This window comes from Hylobates moloch, unplaced genomic scaffold (genome assembly GCF_009828535.3).
Source record: "Hylobates moloch isolate HMO894 unplaced genomic scaffold, HMol_V3 SCAFFOLD_5, whole genome shotgun sequence".
Taxonomy (NCBI): Eukaryota; Metazoa; Chordata; class Mammalia; order Primates; family Hylobatidae; genus Hylobates; species Hylobates moloch.
The window spans coordinates 113,743,364-113,759,844 of NW_026652280.1; the positions used below are offsets into that span (position 1 = coordinate 113,743,364).

Below are 16,481 nucleotides of genomic sequence, written 5' to 3' on the forward strand. Positions count from 1 at the left end.
CAAAAATTAGCTAGGCATGGTGGCCGGCAGCTGTAATCCCAACTACTCAGAGGCTGAGGCAGGAGAATTACTTAAACTTGGGAGGCGTAAGTTGCAATGAGTTGAGATCTGCCACTGTACTCCAGCCTGGGCGACAGAGCTAGACTCCGTCTCAACAAAAGAAAAAGGATGGTACCCAAGTTATTTGGATCCAAGATTTCAGCTCTTAGGCACTTGATCATCTTCTCCAAATAATTTCCTTTCCTTCTTACAAATCATGGAATTATAATCTATAAGGACACTCCAGATTCAGATTCCTCATGTTACAGGAGTTAAATGGAAAATAGATCTCTCCATGAAGAACCATCTAACTGGCCATGTCTCCTCACAGAATACCCAGGTTTCTCAAACTACTTTCAAGTGATATGTGCTTATTTTGTGTATATGTGCAGGGGGTTGAGGGAAGGCAAGGATTAAGCAAGGAGAATATAATTTCCCTAAATAAGAATATGCCTCCCCATCTAAGCAAACTAGGCATAGAAGGAAAGAAAAAAAAATCCTCCCCTAGTATTTATACATAAATAGTAGCCCTTAGAAAACAGTAAATCTGGGGACTCCACAGGGCCTGAAAGCTTTTCTGATCCTTAAATAGAAATAGCAGTCGACCCAGGCCTCTTCAGGCTTACACTTTTTAACAGCTATGGGTGGAACCACCAATATCATCAGTTTTTGTAGTATTTAATTTGAACTGTGGTTTTGTTTACCAAAGAAATAACTGGCCGGGTGCGCTGGCTCATGCCTGTAACCCAAGCACTTTGGGAGGCCGAAGCGGGTGGATCACCTGAAGTCAGGAGTTTGAGACCAGCCTGGCCAACATGGTGAAACCCCATCTCTACTAAAAATATAAAAAATTAGCCAGGCATGGTGGCGGGCACCTGTAATCCCAGCTACTCAGGAGGCTGAGGCAGGAGAATTGCTTGAACCCAGGAGACGAAGGTTGCAGTGAGCCGACACAGTGCCACTGCACTCCAGCCTGGGTGACAGAATAAGACTCTGTCTCAAAAAAAGAAAAAAAAAAGAAGTAACCCTCAAAAGTGATATTCCTGTTGCAGGTGGCTAGAGGCACATATTACTGATGGAATTTCAGAGTTCAATGAAATCTCAACCATAATGGCATGTTTTTAACACTGCACAAGTTTGACAGGCACATTAATAAGCTAGTAAGACTACCCAGAAACAACATAAAAGCTTTTCTAAAATTGAAAAGGAACAAAATTTTCTACTCCTAGTGAGCAGAATCATTAATTTCCAAGTTCATGACAGTGCCAAAAATAGCTGGCAGGGGGAGCACAACTGGCAATGCGCCAAACTAAAAACTGGGTTTAGAACATTCCGAAGCATCAATTGGAGGGCAGCATATTGATTTTGCTATTCCTACCATACTAGAAAGACATTTTTAATGCCAAAAGGTAGGTCACAGAGAATGGCCAGGCCACTCTATAACTTCCTTCTTTAAAAGGTAGCAGTAATAGGCCAGGTGCAGTGGTTCACGCCTATAATTCTAGCACTGTGGGAGGCCAAGGCACGTGGATGGCCTGAGGTCAGGAGTTCAAGTCCAGCCTGGCCAACATGACGAAACCCAGTCTCTACTAAAAATACAAAAATTAGCTGGGCGTGGTGGCAGGCGCCTGTAATCCCAACTACTCCAGAGACTGAGGCAGGAGAATCGCTTGAACCTGGTGGGGGCAGAGGTTGCAGTGAGCCAAGATTACTTCAATTCACTCCAGACTGGGCGTAAGAGCAAAACTCCGTCTCGGAAAAAAATTAAAAAGGTAGCAATAATATATGATAACTGTCTAGAACTTCAAGTTTTCTGGGAAATTAAGGAAAATATCACTTCCACAGCCCCCAAGTCCCATCTAAAAAAAAAAAAAAAAAAACTGAAGATTAGCTGAAAGTTTTTCCATTTGGTCTCACCCTGCTTTTGGAGTGACGAAAGCAGCTAAGGACTTCCAGCAAAAGCTCAGTCAAAACAGCAACTCTACTGTATCTACCTTATAAAAAGGCAAATAGCAAAAGGAAAAACAAAAAAAGGAAAGCAGTTTAAAAAAAAAAAAAATATATATATATATATATATATATATGGCCAGAAATGGCGGTTCACACCTATAATCCCAGCACTTTGGGAAGCCAAGGCAGGAGGATCACTTGAGCAGGAGTTTGAGACCAGCCTAGGCAACACAGCAAGACCCAATCTCTACCGAAAAAATTTTAAAAATTAGCCAGGTACGGTGGTGTGGGCCTGCAGTTCTAGCTACTCAGGAAGCTGAGGTGAACGGATCACTTGAGCCCAGGGGGTCAAGGCTGCAGTGAGCCATGATTGCACCACTGCACTCCAGCCTGAGACCCTCTCTCAAAAACAAACAAGCAGTAAGGCTGCTTAGTTCACTGAGGGCTTTGTATTATTGGGGCCTATAAATGTTAGACTTACCCAAACTCTATGAAGCAAAAAGACAAGTTATTTTCTACTTTACTGAACAGTAAGGCATCACTAGAGCAGGTTCATCTCTAAGGACTGAATACTTTAAACTGTGAATCCAGATTATAATTATTAGAATTATTTTCATTACATCTTTCCTCTTGGGCTCATTATTTCTTAATCCCTCAATATAAACTCTATAGACATGTAAAACTCTGGTTCTACCTCCTTTGTATAATAAGGAAACGGAGTTAGATAATTACTCTTCTACATTCCTTTCCAGCTGTAACATTCTAACAACTGGGCAGTAAAAAAGGTTATCTACAGAAGCACAGGAAAGTGAAAGAAACTGTTAAAAACTGGCAGTGTTCACTTCAGTAGGAAAATGGCATTAATTGTGCTTTGAACATGGCAAGTCTCCTCTTTGAAGACACATCCCATCCTTGAAAAACAAACACTAAACAGGCTCTGGTTATTACAGCTAAGTGATAGAAACAACAATCCCTGCCTTTTGATTCCCCAACTTCAAACTTCTTTAAGTTGAAAAATTCTTCCAACCAACATTGTTGAGGTTAATTTCACTGGCACCCAGAGCAAGCTAAGGTTAGGATCACTTAACACAAATCACTCTGATTATTTTCATGAACATTCTCATTTCTTTCTTCCTATCTCAGAGACATCAAACCTACTTACTTACCAATTAGAGAGGTTACATAAAACCTAACTTCCTGCATCAGTGGCTTAGGTGAAACTATAGTTTGACTGTCAGAGGAAATTAGATTATTTGTCTAGGATAAATGGAAGATACATTTTCCTTCTCTAGACCTTTTCCTTCCATAAGTAACAAAGTGATTCAGCTTGAAATAAAGGCTGGCTAGTTTGTTCAGTAGGGAAAAACATTCAGCTTGTAAGCATGGCAAACCTTTGTCTCTGAAACTCAAGCCCCAAAGACAGGAGCTTTGCTTAGAGTCTGTGCACATTTACAGTGAGCCAGAGAATAAAGTATATTATTTCCACTGCCTGAATCATTTAGCCATGCCCAGGGCCAATGGACACAGCGAGGTGGCAAATTTATGTGAGCTGATAATACTGGCATATTATCAGAAAGACAAAGCAATGTAAACTAAAAAGGAGGGTAAGAGGAGGACTAGCTTTGGAGTCAGAATGCTTCACCAGCCAAACAGATTTCACAGAGGTTTTTTCAAAGACAGAAGGGTGAGGACTTAATGGATTCTAATATGGCAACAAAGCAACATCAAAGAAGCTTAAGAGGACCACTGCGGGTAAAACTAGTGATAAAGAAGGAATGCCTGAGCTGCTATTCCATCTGCCTTAGGCTCATTATCAAGTATTACTGTGACACAACAGAACACTCATGTTAAATCCTAAACACTGTCAAGCCCTGGGTACTGAACTTCAGTATACAAAGTAATTAGTAATACACAGAATGAACTCCTGTTTTTAAGAGGCAAACTTAGCTCCACTTAAAATTATAGTCAACAACTATAATGCAGTGAATTTAAAGAAAGCTTTGCTGAAGGGTAACTTTGAAGATTTGAAAATCTTAGTTTCTATAAAAAAACCAAAATGAATCAATTGACAGCTTAAATTAAAAGGATAAAAAAATACAAAGATCAGCAACCTAACACTGAAAATTATTCAAATGAATTACATTACAGAAAGCTAAGCAGCCAAATAATTTGTTTTATTTTGTATTAACATGCCCCAATTATAACAAAGCCAAATAATTTTTATCTCCTATTGCTCTCCCTTTTTCAATTTAAAAACTACTCTGTTATCACAAGAGAATGCACTTTGTCTTTGACAAGGCAAACAAATAGTTAAAGAACACCTGCAGGCACAGAGTCAAGACAGAAAGGAAGAGCTGATCAGCCCTCCTCCTTCAGCTGTGGTCTGCCTAGTCCCTCCTGAGGACTCAAAACGAGATGCTGCGCTGAACTCTTCAGTGCACCTGTAGAGTATGTTATATATATATATGTATGTAGGTGTGGCTGGTGATGAGACTGCTCAAAGGAGAGCATTAAAAAGCAAATGTAGTTAGAACCTAAATCTCCCAAGGCATAAATAAATAAATGGAGATGAGATTCTTAAAGTTAGCCAAGGTTGCCTAGGGCAGCATAAAACCAGAAAACGAAGGCTCTAAGAGTTTCTTTACCTCACCTCAAGTAAAAAATACCAGTTTTATAAAACTGTAAAAAGATATAAAGAAATAAGGATGGACTGACTTAATATTAAGCTGTCAATACCACCCAAAGCAATCTACAGATTCATCGCTATCCTTAATAAAAAGCAATTATGGTTTTTGTATAAAATAGAAAAACCCATCCTAAAATTCATATGGATTCTCAAAGACCCCAAATAGCCAAAACAATCTTGAAAAAGAACAAAGTTGGAGGTCTCACACTTCCTGATTTCAAACTTACTACAAAGCTACAATAATCAAAACAGTGTGGTACTGGCATAAAGACATATATAGATTAATGGAATAGAGAGCCCAACATTGAAAATGGGAAAGCAATAGAAGAATTATTTGTATACATGTTCTAATGATTCCAACAAGGGTGCCCAAACCACCCAACGCAGAAAGGACAATCTTTTCAGCAAATGGTGTTTGAAGAACTGAATAGTCACATGCCAAAGAATTACACTGGATTTGCACCTTGGACCATAGACAAAAATCAACAAAGAATCAAAGACCAAAATATAAGAGCTAAAACTACAAAACTCTTAGCAGAAAACACAGGGGAAAATCTGTATGATTTCGATTTAACAGTGACTTCTTGGATATGTCACCAAAAGCACAAGCAACAAAAAAAAAAGTAGACAAACTGCACTTCACCAAAGTTAAAAACTTTTCAGTGTCAAACACTATCAACAGGTAAAAAGGCAACTCAAGGAATAGATGAAAATTTAGTATACAGAGTATACAACTCAACAACAAAAAGCCCAATTCAAGAAATGTGGAAAGGACTTAAATAGACATTTCTCCAAAGAAGATATACAGATGTCAGGCACATAAAAAAAATGCCAGGCTGGGCATGGTGGCTCATGTCTGTAATCCCAGCACTTTGGGTTGCCGAGGCGGGCATATCACTTGAGCCTATGAGTTTGAGACCAGCCTGGGCAACACAGCGAAACCCCGTCTCTACTAAAAATACAAAACACTAGTCAGGTATGGGGGTGCATGCCCGTAGTCCCAGGTACCTGAAAGGCTAAGGTGGGAGGACCGCTTGAGCCTGAGAGGTCATGACTGCAGTAAGCCATGATTGCACAACTGCACCCCAGCCTGGGTGACAAAGTGAGACTCTGTCTCAAAACAAAACAAAATAAAACAAATGCTCAACATCATTAATCACTAGGGAAATACAAATCAAAACCACAATGAGATACCACTTCACACCCATAAGAATGGCTATTATTGACCGGGCCCAGTGGCTCATGCCTGTAATCCCAGCACTTCATCATGAGGTCAAGAGATTGAGACCATCTTGGCCAACATGGTGAAACCCTGTCTCTACTAAAAATACAAAAATTAGCTGGGCATGGTGGCACCTGTAGTCCCAGCTACTCAGGAGGCCGAGGCAGGAGAACTGCTTGAACCTGTGAGACGGAGGCTGCAGTGCGCCGAGATCGTGCCACTGCACTCCAGCCTGGCAACTGAGCAAGACTCCGTCTCAAAAAAAAAGACTATTATTGGCCAGGCACAGTGGCTCACACCTGTAATCCCAGCACTTTGGGAAGCCAAGGTGGGCAGATCACCTGAGGTCAGGAGTTCGAGACCAGCCTGGCCAACATGGTAAAACCCCGTCTCTACTAAAAATACAAAAATTAGCTGGGTGTGGTGGCAGGCACCTGTAATCCTAGCTACTTGGGAGGCTGAGGCAGGAGGATCCCAGGAGGCAGAGGCTGCAGTGAGCCAAGATCGCACCACTGCACTCCAGCCTAGGCAACAAGAGTGAAACTCCATCTCAAAAAAAAAAAAAACTATGGCTATTATTTAAAAAACAAAACAAGGCCAGAAGTGGTAGTTCATGCCTGTAATCCCAGAACTTTGGGAAACTGACACAGGCGGATGGCTTGAGGCCAGTAGTTTGAGACCAGGTTGGGCAACAAAATGAGACCCTCAAAACCCTGTCTCCACAAAAAATAAAATAATAGTAATTAGCCAGGTATGGTGGAGTGTGACTGCAGTCCTAGCTACTTGGGAGGCTGAAGTGGGAGGACTGCTCAAGCCCAGGAGCTGGAGGCTACAGTGAATTATGATCGTGCCACTGCACTCCAGCATGAGCAATAGAGGCAGCCCCTGTCTCTGTAAAAATAAACAATTTTTTTAAATAAAAAAAAACAAATGTTAAGAGAAAATGCGGAGAAATTTGGAATGCTCATCCACTGCTGATGGGCATGTAAAATAGTGCAGCCTCTGTGGAAAATAATTTGGTAATTCTGCAAAAAGTTAAACATAGAATTATCATGTGACCCAGCAATTCCACTCCTAGCTATATCCCCAAAAGAACTGAAAATAGGGACTAGGATACTTGTACACCAATGTTCACAGCAGCATTATTCACAACAGCCTAAAGGTACCAACAACCCAAATATCTATCAACAGATGAATGGATAAACAATATGTGGTATATACAAACAATGGAATATTATACAGCCATAAAAGGAATGAAGTTCTGATACATGTTACAGCATGGATTAGCCTCAAAAGCATTATGCTAAGTGAAATAAACTAGACACAAAAAGACAAATATTGTATGATTCCACTTACATGCAGTATCTAGAATAGGCAAATTCATAGAGACAGAAAGTCAAATCAAGATTACCAGTGGTAGGAAGAAGGGAGAATAGGGAGTTATTGCTTAATGGTTAGAATTTCTGTTTTGGGTGATGAAAACATTTGGAAATAGTGGTGATGGTTACACAACATTGTGAATATACTTAATAGACAGCGGTGACAGTTACAAAACACTGTGAATGTACTTAACACACTGAGTGGTACCAAATGGTTAAAATTGTAAACTTCTTATTATAAAGATCTTACCACCATGTTTTTGAAAAAGGAAACATGCAGATGACATTTTTTCTGAGTTCTTGTATGGGTTAAAATATCTTCACATTATTTTCACATATAATATAAAATTCTTAATTCAGAATTTCTATTTCCTCAAATTTTATTACAGGCATCTGGCATGTATAGCTCCTTATAAACATATTTTATAGGTTATCTATGTTTTTGTTTATTATTTCACTTCTTGATTGGATGCTTACATGATTTGTATTTAATGTATGGCCATTAAAACTAAATATTAGATTCCTTAAAATCAAAACTAGGCAAGTAAGTAAATGGGTGCTGATAAAAAGCACATTTTAAAAGCCTTGGTTATGGTACAGACAAAATTGTATATATCAACATTTACATACTGTCCCAATAATTATTATATATTAAAACGGTAGCTATATGTAAAAGTATCAATCTAGAAATATATACCATTAAAGTATAAGGTACTTGGGTCAAGGCCATTCTAGGATAATCCATTAAGTTCAAAGTATTTAGAGAATGTTAAAACAGGGGGCCGGGCGCGGTGGCTCACGCTTGTAATCCCAGCACTTTGGGAGGCCGAGGCGGGTGGATCATGAGGTCAGGAGATCGAGACCACGGTGAAACCCCGTCTCTACTAAAAAATACAAAAAATTAGCCGGGCGTGCTGGCGGGTGCCTGTAGTCCCAGCTACTCGGAGAGGCTGAGACAGGAGAATGGCGTGAACCCGGGAGGCGGAGCTTGCAGTGAGCCGAGATTGCGCCACTGCACTCCGGCCTGGGCGACAGAGCGAGACTCCGTCTCAAAAAAAAAAAAAAAAAAAAAAAAAAAAAAAAACAGGAAGAGACTATAGCAATCATCTAATTCAATTCATGCTACTACAGAAGAAAATGTAAAAGAATAAAATGTTACTAGAGATAAACCTGGAGTTATTCCCAAGTTATTTTACCTGCCAAGATAAGAGCTTCGAAAAAACAGCAACATATGCTCAGATTCATTACAAATAAGTAAATATCTTTGTGTATTTCAAGACTCTTTAAAATGGGAAAATGGCTGGGCATGGTGGCTCACGCCTCTAATCACTTTGGGAGGCTGAGGTGGGCAGATCACCTGAGGTCAGGAGTTCGAAACCAGCCTGGTCAACATGGTGAAATCCCATCTCTATTAAAAACAAAAAAATTAGCAGGGCATGGTAGCAGGTGCTTGTAGTCCCAGCTACTCGGGACAGGAGTAGCAGGAGAAATCGCTTGACCCCTGGAGGTGGAAGCTGCCGTGAGTCGATATCACACCACTGCACTCTAGCCTGGGTGGCGAGTGAAACTCTGTCTCAAAAGAATCAATAAATAGGCCGGGTGCAGTGGCTCACGCCTGTAATCCCAGCGCTTTGGGAGGCCGAGATGGGTGGATCACGAGGTCAGGAGATCACGACCATCCTGGCTGACACGGTGAAACCCCGTCTCTACTAAAAATACAAAAAAAATTAGCCGGGCGTGATGGCGGGTGCCCATGGTCCCAGCTACTCAGGAGGCTAAGGCAGGAGAATGGCGTGAACTCAGGAGGCGGGGCTTGCAGTGAGCCGAGATCGCGCCAGTGCACTCCAGCCTGAGCGACACAGTGAGATTCTGTCTCTAAATAAATAAATAAATAAAATGGGAAAATGAGGTATAATGATACTAAAGAAAAGAACCAAGTGCTAGTATAATTCAACTAGTAACAACTTTCAGAATCAGACTGAGTTATTTTTCCAGTGCTAGATAAAATTTCAGAAATAAGAAAATGTCATATATAGAAATGCCACACACATAGAATGAGCTAAAACATATCCTATTTCTATCTCAGAATCTATAAACAAATTCATTGCTATATGTAGCCTACGGGGTATATGTTAAATATAAGGACAGAACTCTAGCGTAAGATACGATTTTCAGCATTTGCCACTTGCCTGTAGTAACGTGACTGTAAGTAGGTTGAGCACACAGCTTTGGAAACGTGACTAGCAGAACCAAAGTCAATGACCTTCACTCGGTAGGGTTGGCGAACTGGATCAACCAGCATGATGTTTTCAGGCTTAAGGTCAGCGTGGATCAGACCAAGACTCTTGAGCTTCATCAAGGCTGTGGCCACCTGCTGCAAGATTGGTCTGATGTACTTGAGTGGCAGTGGGCTAAATTTGTTTTGCTTTAGAAAATCATATAAGTTCTGCTCCAACATCTCAAAAACAAGGCAGGTGTGATTCTTATGCTGAAAGCACTCGTATGAACGGACAAAATTATACTCATCAGCATTTTCACTGCTTAGGCGGGAAAGGATGCTCACTTCAATCTGTCCTTGTCTGGCATAGGAGGGGTGGTTCTTCAAGATTTTAATAGCCACAATTTCCTTGGTGCTCCTCTTCCAGCACTTAGCCACTTGTCCAAATGTCCCCCGGCCTAGGAACTCCAAGACTTCATAGCTATTGGTCATAGAGCAAAGGATCTCATGCTGGACCAGCTGGTAATCCCCTTCTCCACTGGAACTGCTACTCTTTGTGGTCACAGTGGTGGTTGTGGCAGCAGCACCCACCACAGTCCTGTTTTGCAGCATGAGAGGGGGATGTTCTTCTATGATCTGCACACTACCGTTGCTGTCAACTTCCTCACTTTTTCGTTTCAATCCACATTTTTGATATGGCTCAAGCAAAGAAACGTTGCTTCTGTGAGTCAGGGTCTGGCTGCTTTGGAAGGTTGATGTAGCAGCACTGCCCGAGCTATCAGCGGCTGTTACAACAATATGTTCCACTGCAGGAGCCTGGAGGAGGAGGCCCTGGTCGTAAGCAGGGATGTTGAAATTTGCTACCTGGTGAGAGGAGTTGGCTTGCCCTTGTGTGGCTGGGAGGGTTTTGCTGTGGGTATAATATTTGTCGTTGCTACTCTGTCCTGAAACATCCCAGCCAGAGGGCTCTATTTTCAGTTTCTTCGCACTGCAGAAGGCACTCGACGACACTGATGGGGGCGAAAACACTTGCAGCTGTGATGCCATACCTATATTGAGAGAAAGGAAGAATTAAACCACAAGGATAAGAGATACAAGGCTTAGATTTAAAACACACACAAACACACACACACACTTTACTTGATAAAAGAAAATGTAATAATGTTCTCCACTTCTCAAAAACTAATTCAATCTTGACCTATATTCATAGAAACAGTGTACAGAACGTGCTGGACAAAGTGAAGATTATCCACTCTGCTCAGGTCATACATAAAATGCATTCAACTGTCTACCACATTTTAAGATAAAAAAGTAACCAGTATGGGCCAGGCACAGTGGCTCAAGCCTTTAATTCCAGCACTTTGGGAGGTCAAGGCAGGAGGATCTCCTGAGCTGAGGAGTTCGAGACCAGCCTGGGCAACATAGTGAGACCCTGTCTCTAAAAATACTAAAATTGAAAAGAAAAAAGAAAAGTAACCAGGATGATGAGAAAGCTAGAGTACATTCTGAAGAACCAAGGAAAGTTAGTAGAAAAATATGAGGAAAGGATGTAAGAACAGTCCAGCTTTCTGTCCCTGAATATCCCACAGACATTTCCAGCTCAATAAGCCCACAGATTAAACTGAAAGCTATTTTTTTCAGAATAAAGTCCAAACATCTGACACAGCACACAAGATATTTCATATTTATCTTCTCCATTTTCAACCATCCAATCTCATATGCCTTGGGACTCTATAGTAATCCCTCTTTCCTTGCTCTACCCTTTCCCCCTTTTTAATAATTACTCCTCAAAATTAGTCATCTTCAAAAGACTAAAATCTCTATCTCTAACCCAGAATTCTCTCACTTTGAATTCCAAACCCTATATATCCAAATGACTACTTAACACTGCAACTTGGACATTTTACAAACACCTCATATTCAATACATTCAGAATTAAACTTACGAGCCTCCACCCCACCTTCAGTTTTCTATCTTAATTATGAGATGCCATCACACATCCAACGCCTCAAGCCAGAAATCAGGGAGCTCCAGCCTGGGCAGCATGGTGAAACCGTCTCTAAAACAAACAAACAAACAAACAAAAACAGAAAAAAAAGTTAGCCAGGCATGGTGGCACATGCCTGCAGTCCTAGCTACTCAGAAGGCAGAAGTGATCACCTGAGCCCAGAGGTAGAGGCTGCAGTGAGCTGTGATCACGCCACTACACTCCAGCCAGAGTGAAAGAGTGACACCCTGTCTCAAAAAAAAAAAGAAAAAAAATCAGGGATGTCTGTTTCCTCAGCTACACAATGGTGATAGCAATACCTACCTCATGGGGTTGTTCTGAGAATTAAATAATTTAATACATGTAAAGTGATAGTGTCTACCACATATTTAATACTATTATCCTGACTCATTCCTCTCCCTTATTCCTCCACATCTAATCTCTATCTTATCCATTCCATCTCCTATGTGTGTGTGTGTGTGTGTGTGTGTGTGCGTGTATATATATATATATATATTTTTTTTTTTTTTTTTTTGAAACAGAGTCTCACTCTGTAGCCCAAGCTGGAGTGCAATGGCACAATCTTGGCTCACTGCAACCTTCGCCTCTGGGGCTCAAGCAATTCTCCTGCCTCAGCCTCCCAAGTAGCTGGGACTAGAGGTGTGAGCGACCACACCCGGTTAATTTCTTTGTATTTTTTAGTAGGGACGGGTTTTCACCATGTTGCCTGGGTGGTCTCAAACTCCTGATCTCAAGTGATCCACCCCGCCTCAGCCTCCCAAAGTGCTGGGATTACAGGCCTCAAGTGAGCCACTGCCCCTGGCCTCCTAAGTATATCTCAAATCAGCCCTTTTTCCCCACCCTTATTGGCACCATTCTAGTTCAAACTGCCAGTAGCTTCCAAACTAATCTCCTTAAATCCACTCAATAGATCTTTGCTTTTAAACAATGCAAATCAGATAACTGCTCTCTCTTCTTAACCACCTTGCTTCCCCTTCTCCCAGGGTTTCTCATTGCTTTGAAGATAAAGTCCAAGATTCTCAACTTGGCTGGCCATGGTCGCTCATGCCTGGAATTCCCGCACTTTGGGAGGCTCAGGCAGGAGGATCACTTGAGCTCAGGAGTTCAAGATCAGCCTGGGAAGCATTAACGAAAGAAAAAAAAAAAAAGAAAGAAAGAAAAGAAAAGAAAAGGCAAGAGAAAAGAAAAGAAAAGAAAAAAATTAGGCCAGGCGTGGTGGCTCACGCCTGTAATCCTGGCACTTTACGAACCCAAGGTGGAAGGATCACTTGAGCACAGGAGTTCAAGAACAGCCAGGGCAACATGGGGAGACTCCATCTCTACAGGGGAAAAAAAAAAAAAAAAAAAAAAAGCCAAGTATAAGTGGCACACACCTGTGGTCCCAGCTACTCAGGACGCTGAAGCAGGAAAATCATCTGAGTCTGGGACACTGAGGCTACAGTGAGTTGTGATTACTCCATTGCACTCTAGCCTGGGCAACAGAGCTAGATCCTATCTCAAAAAAAACCTGTCTCAACCTGCCTTAAAATGCACTCCAAAATCTGCTTGCTGCCTTCCAACATCTCTCCAGTTTGATTCCTCCCCCAACCCCCACTCTAGCCACACTGCCTTTCTTTCTTTAGTTCTTGGAAGGCCACTCACCTCCAGGCCCTCTAAATATGTTGAAGACTTTCTGCTGCAAAAACTGCCCTGACACCTCTGTCACATGCAGAAACGCTCCCTACGATCACCCCCTGCCCCCACCATGCATTCCCACAGCACCCTGTTAACTTGAAAGTATTTCTTTAATGCTACATTCCCAGCTACAGTATAAGCTCCAGCACATGTGCCATCTCTGTCTTGCTCTTCTATCACCAAAGCCTTATACAGACTGATAATATATACATACTCAATTATCTGTTGGATGAATTATTTGACCCCTGCCTACCAATCTCATATCTATTAAATACAACTCCCTACCACTCACATTCAACTGTAGTATTTTCAAATGCTCGGTCCTTGATTTTTTTTTTTTTAATGTCTTCCTTCCTTTTTATCTGTGTGGTCCTTGAGTCACAGGGGAAGTCTCTACTCCAATCCATATAGTATAACGTTACTAATCATAAGAGAATAAACACACACAACAAGAAAGGAAGGAAACATGACAAAGGATGTTACAGAACATCAAAAGGCAGTATGCACATTTCTTTGTGCCTGAATACAACTAGAAACCACCTGCACTGGACTAGTCAGCTGCCTTCAATCTCTAAAACCCAGTTGAGATTTACTTTAAGAGTTTCCATAATTTATATAAACTTTGAAAAGAAAAAAAGCACAAATTAAAAGCTAAGGTCTGTACAATTTAACTGTGAGGCTGAATTTACAAATCATAATTGTTCTACCTACTTCACTGAAATACCAAATATAATAAAAGAAAAATCTGAAACCAAGTAGCTCCTTTACAAAATGCACCTATTAAAATATATGTGTAAGTATTTATCATAAAATTAAGCCAACCTGTTGAACAACAAAAGGAAGCAAATCTTCTAAATTTGTTTTCCATTAACAATGTTAATATTGTTCACCTAATTTTAACAATCTATCAAAAAACATAAACACAACTTTGATGTAACAAAGTATTTAGTGAAAGAATCTAAATAGAAAATTTGCAGTTTGCAGCAACTATCTAGGAATGGGGGGGTTATAAAGTAATACTGAAAAGAATTCATGAAATACCAAATTTTTAAAAATGTATTCATTTTGGGAGGCCAAGGCAGGCAGATCATGAGGTCAGGAGTTCGAGACCAACCTGACCAACATGGTAAAACGCCATCTCTACTAAAAATACAAAAATCAGCTGGGCGTGGTGACACGCACTTGTAATCCCAGCTACTCAGGAGGCTGAGGCAGGAGAATCACTTGAACCCGGGAGGCAGAGGTTGTAGTGAGCTGAGATCCCGCCATTGCATTCCAGCCTGGGCGACAGAGTGAGACTCCATCTCAAAAAAAAAAAAAAAAAAAAAAAAAAAAGATTCGTAACTAGATACTCTATAAAATTTTGCATTTAGCAGAGTAACATTATTGCCAAATTTTTACCCAAAAAACATAATAAAAGATTACTTATGATTTCAGATCTTCACATTGGGCACTGAAAAAAGTACAAGTTCTAGGACATTTTTCAGAATGTTTTAATATTAAATGATTATAATTCTTATCCATAAAGACAAATTTAGTTCACCCAAAGGGAAAGGACAACTCAGAATTCTTTCACTGGTCTTTCCCACAGCAAGGGTGTGATGTACAAAAAGTCAGTATCAGACCACTAGGGCTCTTACAGTGTGGCTAAGACTCATTCTGACCTCAATTAACACAAGGTGAGAAGAAAATACAGAATCACAATGGCCTAGAAAAACCAACAGACTCTTATTTATATTCTACTCTGAAACTCAGCTAAAATAGCAATTTCTAGACACAGGATAAAGATACTATATTCCATTAAACTTGCCTTTGCAAGTGGGGAGGCAATTCTCTTCCTAGGTGGAGAGCTTTCAAACAACAACAACAAAAAAAACAATTAACATCTGTGGAAAACTTCCTATATATCAGAATCTATGAGGCAAATTACAGATATTTTCAATTCAATGTGAATAGCAACTCAATAAATTAAAAAGCTATTTTTGACACACTTGCAGTCAACAAGCATATGAAAAATTGTTCAACATCACTTATCATTAGAGAAATGCAAATCAAAACTAAAATGAGATACCATCTCACACCAGTCAGAATGAATATTACTAAGAAGTCAAAAAATAACAGATGCTGGCAAGGCTGTGAAGAAAAGGGAACACTTACACTGCTGGAGGGAGTATAAATTAGTTCATCCATTGTGAAAAGCAATGTGGCAATTCCTCAAAGAATTTAAAACAGAATTACCATTAGATCCAGCAATCTCATCACTGGGTATATACCCAAAGGAATATAAATCATTCTACCATAAAGACACAAGCACATGTTCACTGCAGCACTATTCACAATAGCAAAGACATGAAATTCAACCTAAATGCCCATCAATGGTAGACTAAAGAAAATGTGATACATATACACCATGGAATACCATGCAACCATAAAAAAGAACGAGACCATGTCCTTTGCAGCAACAGGCAACATGGATGAAGATGGGGGGCCACTATCCTAAACAAACACAGGAACAGAAAACCAAGTACTGCATGTTCTCACTTATAAGTGTGAGCTAAAGAACAAGAACACATGGACACAAAGAGGCCAACCACAGACACTGGGGCCCACCTCAGGGTGGAGGGTGGGAGAAGGGAGAGGATCAGCAAAAATAAATGTCAGGCCCTATGCTTATTACCTGGATGACAAAATAATCTGTACACCAAACCCCTGTGACATATAGATTACCTATATAACAAACATGCACATGTACCCCTGAACTTAAAATAAAAGTTTAGAAAAAAAAAAAAGCTATTTCTTTTCTTTTTGAGACAGGTTCTCGCCACTGTCATTGAGGCTGAAATGCAGTGGTGTGATCACAGCTCACTGCAACCTCGAACTCCTGGGCTCAAGCAACCCTCTGCTTCAGCCATCCAAGTAGCTAGGACTACAGGCACACACCAGGATGCTTGGCTAATTTCTACAGGCACATGCCACATTTGGCTAATTTTTTTTTTTTTTTTTTCAGGGATAAGGTCTTACTATGTTACCCAGGCTGGTGTCAAACTCTTGCTCTAAAGCAATCCTCCTGCCTTGACCTCCCACGATATTGAGATTACAGGCATGAGCCACCGTATCTGGCATAAAAAGCTATTTTTGACTTCCTGAAAATGCCGCGCCTCTTGACCCCGGCAATAAATGAAGTCTTTACATTTCAAATCTGACTTTCCAAGGACTTAACCATCTCAATATAATGACAAATTTGCCCAATGTATTAATACCAAATTAGCAATGATGGGCAAAAGATCATTGGTACTTGTACTTAT

The 16,481-nt window shown here is 40.5% G+C and overlaps 1 protein-coding gene across 5 annotated transcripts in view; it reads right to left on the minus strand.

Annotated features, from left to right (window-relative positions):
- The window catches only part of HIPK1 (homeodomain interacting protein kinase 1), a 49,317-nt gene that overhangs the window by 27,422 nt on the left and 5,414 nt on the right, over positions 1-16,481 (minus strand). For all 5 annotated transcript variants that reach the window (XM_058439439.1, XM_058439438.1, XM_032154930.2 and 2 more), the window contains exon 2: positions 9,466-10,543. In XM_058439439.1, the coding sequence (XP_058295422.1) occupies positions 9,466-10,541 (1,076 nt within the window). In that variant the 5' untranslated portion in view covers positions 10,542-10,543. The remainder of the gene's footprint in view (positions 1-9,465; positions 10,544-16,481) is intronic.